The sequence below is a fragment of the Ixodes scapularis genome, unplaced genomic scaffold, assembly GCF_016920785.2.
Source record: "Ixodes scapularis isolate PalLabHiFi unplaced genomic scaffold, ASM1692078v2 PGA_scaffold6__148_contigs__length_123643588, whole genome shotgun sequence".
NCBI classification, from domain to species: domain Eukaryota; kingdom Metazoa; phylum Arthropoda; class Arachnida; order Ixodida; family Ixodidae; genus Ixodes; species Ixodes scapularis.
The window spans coordinates 113,132,265-113,140,749 of NW_024609881.1; the positions used below are offsets into that span (position 1 = coordinate 113,132,265).

Consider the following 8,485-nt stretch of genomic DNA (forward strand, 5'->3'; position numbering starts at 1 on the left):
TCGAGTTTTAGATATTCCTTTCAAATATCTAATGTTCGGCCTTTGCGACCAAGGAAGTGGGCATTTCATTTAAAATGCTCACCATCCGACAAACCGAAAGTCGCAGCTAACTACGCTGAAACAAGTAAAGGAAGGATAATGTAGCTTGTACCGGTCCAATCCATTGAAGGCATTGAAGCGTCATGTTGCTAACGATCGTGCTGCAGCGTAATTGATGCCACGGTACGACCGCTGGCATGTCGTAACTGTATCAGAAATCTTCTGTGCACTCCACCAAAGCGGCACTAAAGATTCATATTTTCGCGCGTGCAGCCGCGCATGCGCACACGTTCTGGATAACGCGTCGATGTCGACACCTCTCGCGATCAATACCACGCGCTTCAGGCGAGTCAGTCAGTCAGAGTTTTGAAAGCAAGGAAATCAAAGGAAATGTTGCTGAGCCGGAGGCTCAATATGTCACCTTTAACGCTTCAGGCGAGCCCCTCCAGTCCTTCAGGCGGCGCCCGTTTTTGTCGCTCACGTGTTCCCTGCTTTTAGTCTGCCCTGTGTGCGCGCGGTTCGCGCATGTGGTATGGTGTGCGCAACAATGGCTAGATGGCGCAAGTTCCAGTCTAAATAAACAAATCGATGTGTACGCATTTATATATATTTCTAGTAAGTGCTCCTTTTAATATATTAATAAACAGTAAATGAACTAAAAGAATTATATATTCTATTTACTTTCAAAATATAAATTTATTTTAAAATTTTAAATTTACTGGAAATAAAATATTTTAAATAATTCGAGACTAGCGCTGCGTATGCACGGCCGTCTTCAGCAGTGCTATCAATAACATGGCGGCGCTCGTAAACTTGGGAGCTGCAGGAACTTTGTGACTCCCAAATTTCTTTCCCAAAAGTACTCTACGATGGGCAGCCTGTTCGGAAAACACAAGAAGGTCAGCAGGGTCACCGAACATGACAAGGCAGTTCTGGTAGGTAATAAAAGCCTCACAGTCTTTAGTGCTGCTGCTGTGATTACTCCATATTGCCTAAAACGGCTACGCCCCTCATTGGACCATTATCCTTTTATTGCCTCCCAGCAATTAAAGCAGCAGCGAGACAAGATCAAGCAGTACCAGAAGAAGATCGTGACAAGCCTAGAAAATGAGCGACAACTGGCTAAGAAGCTACTTCAAGATGGCAGAAAAGAGTGAGCTCACCACAAAGAAACAGCGCGAAATACAAGTAAAAGATTGGACAGGACAAGCGCCTGTCCTGTCTTCACCTGTACAGTCGGCAGCAAAAGCTTGCGGGCCACGGGTGCGCCAGCCGAAGAGCCTGGCTGCGCCCTCTCACGACGCTTTGCGCCTGCGCTTCCTTTCTTCCTAGTGGTCAAATTTTTTTTCGGTCGCTTCCGTTTGACGCTTACGAGATAACAGGGACTGGCGTAAGGTGCCGCGAAATGTTATCTGGCTGAGGCAGACGCGCGGAATGATGATGATGATGATGATGCATGTGGCATTCCCCTTTGTAACGGGTGTTCACCTATTAACGTTCCCAGCCTGCTGACATAGTGTCCCCATTAGTCTTTGTTCCTCCACCAATCCTGCAGTCGTCACTTTGTCACATCGACTCTCCACCTCTCTGTGCTGTTGTTGCCATGGCTTGTGGGTGGATGGAAGCCTAGCGGCTGCTGTAGCATAACTGGTACCTGCACGGGAGTTGGCGGCGCGCTCTGTCGTCTGTTGTGGTTCATCGACGCTTGATTGCTGTGCACACGGTGCGCCTCATCCCATGTTGGCGTAAAGCCTGGACAACGCAGGACCAAGTGGTTGATTGTCTCCACCTCCCAGTCGCAGACGCTACAGTGTATTGTCGCTATCGAGGGGTCAAACCGCTGTCGATATATAGGGTGGTCCAAGTCACCAGGCTCGATCTAAAATGGACCGTAAAGATCGGCGCCTGCACGTAGCAGTCTAAAATTTTCTTCAAAGGTGTATTTTACAGGTCAGTTTTTTCTTGTAAAATTACAAAGCGTAGCCCCCTTCCTATAAAAAATAAGGCCAAGAAACTTGCCAGGCTCAACGGCGGCGGCGATGCAGATGACAGGGGTCCAGTTTGGCGTTTGTACTGGTAGATGGCGCTACCTGGTTATCGCGACGGCTCGCAACCACCGTGGTTTATTGAAATGAACATAATCTTTTTCAAATGTACCTTCGGTTAAAAAATAATTGCAGACAATAAAAACAAAACTTCAAGTAAAAAACGCGTCTGCATAACGGCGGCGCTTTTGCTGCCAGCAGATTTCGTCTGCGTGTCGTCTGCTATCTTTCGCTGGTCGGCTGCACCTACAGATGCTGCTCCCGACGCCATCTATCAATATGAACGCCAAACACACCCCGCTACTGGACTTGGTCATCTGGGTCACCGCCCGCCGCATACCCTGGCAAGTTTCTTGGCCCCATTTTTTACTAAAAGAGAACCACACTTTGAAATTTTACAAGAAAAAAACGACCTGTGAAATACACCTTTGACGAAAAGTTTAGATGCCAAAGTGCAGGCGTCGATTTTTACGGTGCATTTTAGATCGAGCCTGTTGACTTGGACCACCCTATAGTTGTGTTCACAGTGCTCCTCGGACCTCAAACATGAGACGGCTGCCCAAGCTGTTGTCGTAGAAGCTTTCCGATTCTATACTGGGTTTGTGGGCGATGTGGAATTGAAGAGATGATTTCGAACCTGCTTCCTTGACCCAGTGCGCTGTCTCCGCTTCTTGTACTCGTCGTCTCACCTCACTGGCTGACTTGGTCGTAGATGTCTCCTGGACGGGGTCGGAGAAAAAAAACCATACTTCTTGCGAAGATGGTAGACACGCTTCACCCAGCCAGTTTGGATGCAGTTAAGACTGATCTAATCAAATACCCACCGGGCCCATCAACTTTTATTCATGGTGAGAAGCCGACCACGGTAGGTGAGCTTGTGTTGGAGGCCTCCCGTGTCTCAAGCGTCAACCACCGCGAATGTCTCCTTGTATGGCCTCAATCGCCACATTGCCATGGCAGCTCAGCGCCTGGTGACCAACATCCTCTGTCTTTGTTCTAACCAGGCACCCGTGTTGGTCGAGATGCGGACGATTACTTTTGCAAACGTGAGGCCAGGCACTTGCACGGCTTTCCATAGCTGGGCCTTCCATAGTTGACCATTATTTAGAAACTTGTACGTGTATGATCGCAACTGAAATGACAGCTCTATTCTATATAAAAAAACATGAAGTCAAAACAAGCATTTTTGTTTCTAAAAGTCGGAAGCCTGCTGTGAGCAATTAAAATAATTTTTATCAACTATATATTTTGAAGTTTATTCTTTTCTTTCGGAGTCATTACAAAGAAAAGAACTTATTGACTGCTGTGGTTGAGCATTCAGCCAACCATTTTTCTAACCAGAAAACCTAAAAAAAAAACTAAGGTCGATACACAGAATTGCATATGGTCCTGCAATGAGTGCACGTGGAATGTGAAATCGGTAATGGAGGAAAGTCGCGCGTCGCTTGCACGGCGTCACTTTTGTGGGAGGAGCCAAGAGGCAGCAAGGGGTCACCGAGGACAATAGATGGCCAAACTCTTCCCCTATCTGTGGCTCTGGCGAAAGCTGCCCTCTCGCACGCCCTTTCCCCCATTATGTCTAACCAGGCGGCATCACTTCAAGCTACTGTACACTATTTGGCAATGAGAATTTGCAATTTTTTAAGCTGCAAACGAAGGGAAATGTGTTTAACATTGTTTATGGTCTTGTTCCGTCAGCAGTTTGCCACACCTGGGAGTACATGTGTCGCGGAGGATTCTGGAAGATTCATATATTAGGCGGAGCAGAGATCTTGCGTGGATTGTTAATAATACGAAGTGTGCTGTATGAAAATGGCATTGCATTTTTGTGCGGTAGCGTAGCCTGTGCTCCAGCTTGAGCTAACACCAACAGATGGTCTCAGAATGTTTGTGGGAAGGAATGCTACTACCCTGGCTGACAGGCCCCGTGATAAACCTAAGTTGTTGTTGACGACTCGGCTGAATAAGAGCTTCTGAATGGCCCCACGCATGCATAGCTGGGTGCTTGATACAATTGCACCGGCGATGAAGAAACAATCCTGATGAAGGATAAATGGCACGCTTAATGTTGTGTTCTTAGTTTGATCACACGCCACTCTCTTTGACCGTTTCAGGAAAGCGAAGCTGCTTCTCAAGAAGAAGCGTTTCATGGAGCAGATGCTGGAAAAGACAGATGGCCAACTAACCAACCTTGAGAGAATGGTGATTCATTCATTAACTTTTACATAATCTCTGCCCGTCAACGTCACGTGCGAGATGTTGTGCCAGGTCCGTCTTGTTTTACAACACCGTTTGAACCAAAGGGTTGAATTTAACAATGCCAGCTTTGAACAATGTGCTAAGTAATTTAGTTGTTTCCTGTCCTGCTTTGTTTCTCTTCAAGAAAATGCTTTACACAATCTAGAGAGTTTTGTTTAGTATATAGTAGTCTTACTAATATCCCTTATACTTTACTACTGAAGCTATTCTTTTATTGTCTTCGCCTTGGAAGAAATGTTTGAGGTTTTATCATTTACACACTTTCACTTCTAACAAGCAAAGTTGCTACTTATACTTCCTTCTATATAGCACAGCCGTGCCCCTCTTATCCAAACGTTGGTCAACTGAAGTTTCATTTCAACTGCCTGGTTTATACTGAAAGCATTTAGCAAACACAACGTTTTCTTTTTTTATTTACCTAATAAACTGAGCAATGTCTTTTCTGAAGTACTACTTGAGTAAGACTTAGAAACGATTCAATAAGCAAAATGTTGCCATGATTTTTTTTTATGGAAGTTATTTTTTAATATTGCCTTTAAAGGGACACTGACAGCATATTTATGCTCTTCAGGGTTTTTATTTGTACATTATATATGAGAGCCGAACTACCCAGAGCACAATTTGCGGTTTGAAATTAATTTTCTTTCGCCCGAAAACCGCCGATCGAGAACTGGCCGGTTTTAGTCGTGCTCACTCTCTTCTTCGTAGTCACGTGCTGTTTTCTATGGTTTAGCCACTACCACAAAAGATAATCATCGTGGGTCATCGAAGGCACACACTCAATATTAAAAATTGAAAAAAGAATGATAGCCATTTTTTGTGGCTTCTAAAAAACTGCACACGCTCTTCCTCCCCAGTCTGCTTTCGGGCAGTTGCATTTTTTCACTTAATTAAAAATAGACGCGACGCTGTAGCAAAATATTGATTGGGTAGTCTTCAAATGCCAAAATAAATCGCCTGGCAAAAAAAAAAAAAGATGGTGGGGGGTGCCAATGTCTTTTTAAGTTGTTCGACATTGGCTCAAGATGCAGGTTCCCACAAGTACAAGGAAGAAACCGCTTCCAGTGAGGATGTTTTTTAACCAGTAATGTTTCCTCCCAATTGATTACAGACGCACGACATTGAGTACGCCCAGATCGAGATCCAGGTCGTCGAAGGTCTGAAAGTCGGCAACGAATCTCTCAAGAAGTTGCACCAGGCGAGTGATTCATCTACCCCCGGCGTTCAACGCAAAAATGCCGGTTGTCGCGTGCATCGTGCCATTTCCCTTCGAATGACTTCGCATGTGCCCTCCTTATCACGAAAGATATGGATAGCAGTAGGTGTAGAAACAGTGAAACCATAGAATTGTCCCAGAACTTTGTGAGCCTAGACAAGTTGGAGGGATGTTACGAAATTTGGGGAGAAACTTGCTAAAGGAACATTATTTTATCGTCTGCATTCTTTGAGTCTTGCTTTCTAAAGAACGAGACAGATATTTTAGTGTCCCTTTAGTTCTATCAGTAATGGGTCAGTAACAGAAGGGATGTAAAGGCTTTCAAGATACTCGTGCCTCTGCTCGTTGGATACTAAAACAACGGTTTTCACCTACGACGCCTGCTCTGGCACTTTCCAGGTTGGCTTTACTCCAATTCACCTTATAATCTGGAGTACCTGTGCCACTTATTGATGGTATAAAACGAAACCTACCGTTCAAGTGCCCCTTTCTCTAAGAGCTGCGTCTGCAATGTCGAGTTGTGACCGCTTCTTGCGAACACTGTGCAGATGCTGTCCGTGGATGAGATCGAGCGGATCATGGACGAGACGCAAGAGGGCATCGAGAAGCAGAAGGTGACGTCTTTCGAACGTTTTCTCGACTTCGTCGCTTTCCTTTGGCGTTTGATCCGGAGTGCCGATTGGGCATTGTGCACAGAGGACTACATTCAAGGGCAGTTGTCTGCTTCGACAAAGTGTGACATGACGACCTCACACCGACGATGTCATCGGCCCACTGGGGAGCTCTCCTCTCCTTGTCACAAGACTTTGGTTGACATGGTTGGCGTCACGGGACTGCGTTGGGCCAATGGCGTCGCGTGATTAGATAGGAGAATGCGACGCGAGCAAATGCATTCTGCATAGTTTAACTTTATATGCGAGATCAATATTCTCATCTGCACTACAATCGGCGATGCATTTGCGGTGTAGGAAATCGACGACTTGCTGAGCGGCCAGCTGACGGCCGAAGACGACGAGGCGGTGTTGGCCGAGCTCGAGGCGCTGGAAGCCGAAGAGGAAGCCAAAGCCGTCCTGGGGCTGCCCAGCGTGCCGGTGGAGGACATGGGAGAGCCGGCTAAAGTCGGCTTACCAGACATTGCTGACCGAGGTTTGCAACCAATTTGAAATCTTTGAGGTGTTAAAAAGAAGAAAAAGAACAGTGTTTCTTCATTGCAAAAATGAACTACGCATCGCCGTATGCTTTTCTGAAATGTAAAATGTGGCCTTTTGAATACATGAAGCTCTATGGCACCAGTTGCCGAAAACGGGCCCCATTTTTCCCATTGAAATTTTCAGAAAATGGTTTATAACTTTTGAATAACGGTTAGTGCTAAAACCTTGGCAATCTGGTTCAGACCACCATTGCTACATTTGAGCGGAAACTGAGCATTCGGCAATGCATAGTTAATTTTTGCAAGAAAAAACACAATATTTTGGGGAGACATGTTGTAAAATGCATGGGGTCCCAAGTTGTAGCTGTATCTGTGGGCACCTCCCATGAGATTTTTACAGAACTAAGTTGTTGTGTGCAGAGATGAGCTAATGTCGCGCAAGGAGTACAGGCAACCGTTTTAAATGGGCCCAAAAAGTGTCCGTACCCTGTCGGGCGAATGTTCATTTGTATTCCGACAGTCGTGTGGTAGTATGATGCACCAAAAATAATTGCACAAGATTTCCAAGCTGGCATCAATTGAAGCCCCTCTATGCGGAAATGTATTGACATCCTTTAAACAAAGCCGCTTGCTGTTCTGGGATGGTCATGAAGACTGGCGAGTGCCGAAGAGCCAGAAATAGAGAAGTGTGTGCGTAATAGAGGTGCGAGTAGAGGGAATGCACACGATTTCGGAGCACAGCAAAGGTTACGAGCCAGTTGCCCAAGTCAAGAAACGCCAGAAGCCCAGCACCACAACTCTCAGCATCTTTCTTTGGGGAACATTCTTCGTGGCTAATCCAATCAAATCCTGAAAGTGCACTGTGACAGTGCACTTTTAGTTTGTGTATATGCGTTTGAATCTTTTAGCCTTCGACTGCATTCCAATTTACGATTACGACTGCACACAAGTTTACGGTCTTGGGACAATCATAATGGGAGGAAAGTTCAAAAGCAAGATAAGTGAAAAATAGAATGTTTACTGCGGAGTACGGAGATGTCATTACCTCTTTTTATACGGCGGTCTTGGTGCCAAGTGGTTCGGTCGAAAAGACGAAAAGGGAGGTAAAGTGGTCGTTAATTTCTCGAGTCCCTTCCAACATCAACCATCACATGTTAATCCCTCTTAGGCTCACTTGGAGTTTTCATAATCTCTTCCAGAGCCCCCCCGCAAAGTGAAGAAGGAAGCTCGAAGACAAGAGGAAGCACTTGTGGCCTCCTAACACGCTGCTTTATTTTAATTGCACCACAAGAGTGTGGACACACTACAAGTCTGGTCTATTTCCTGTGGATAATTTATTAGCTTTTTATAAGCAGGCTCTTGCAATAATAAATGGTTTCATATATAATTTGGTTGTCTCTATGTCAGACATGCTTTTTAAGTAGCTCGATTGACATGACAGCAAAGGTCACAATTGTGCTTGAAAGTGCCAGTAGGAGGTACACTGGCTAGAGGTTTAACTTCTGAACTACTCATGTGATCGGAATGAAATTTGCAGGGGAGATTTAACTTGAGATGTAGGTGTACTGTGCAAGCTTTCAGCTCTCTACGACAACTTTACATACCTGAATAAGACGTGTCACTTTGTTAAGAAATCTATGATATGAAAATGAGGCTATTGAGCATCATTTTAACTGCTTGAATATAAAGTGGGGGATGTGAAACTTCGGGCTATCCAGTTTTTATAACTCGAATGTAAATATTTCAGGAAGAGTGATTACCTCAAAATATGAAATG

At 45.2% G+C, this 8,485-nt stretch overlaps 1 protein-coding gene across 1 annotated transcript; it reads left to right on the forward strand.

The window, feature by feature from the left end:
• Positions 1-800: 800 nt before the first annotated feature.
• On the forward strand, positions 801-8,096 carry LOC8029815 (charged multivesicular body protein 6-A). Its single transcript, XM_029970984.4, has 7 exons — positions 801-974; positions 1,083-1,192; positions 4,199-4,286; positions 5,455-5,541; positions 6,108-6,173; positions 6,528-6,705; positions 7,909-8,096. Exons 1-7 carry the CDS (start codon positions 909-911, stop codon positions 7,968-7,970), a joined length of 657 nt encoding a protein of 218 aa, XP_029826844.1. The 5' UTR covers positions 801-908; the 3' UTR covers positions 7,971-8,096.
• Positions 8,097-8,485: the final 389 nt, after the last annotated feature.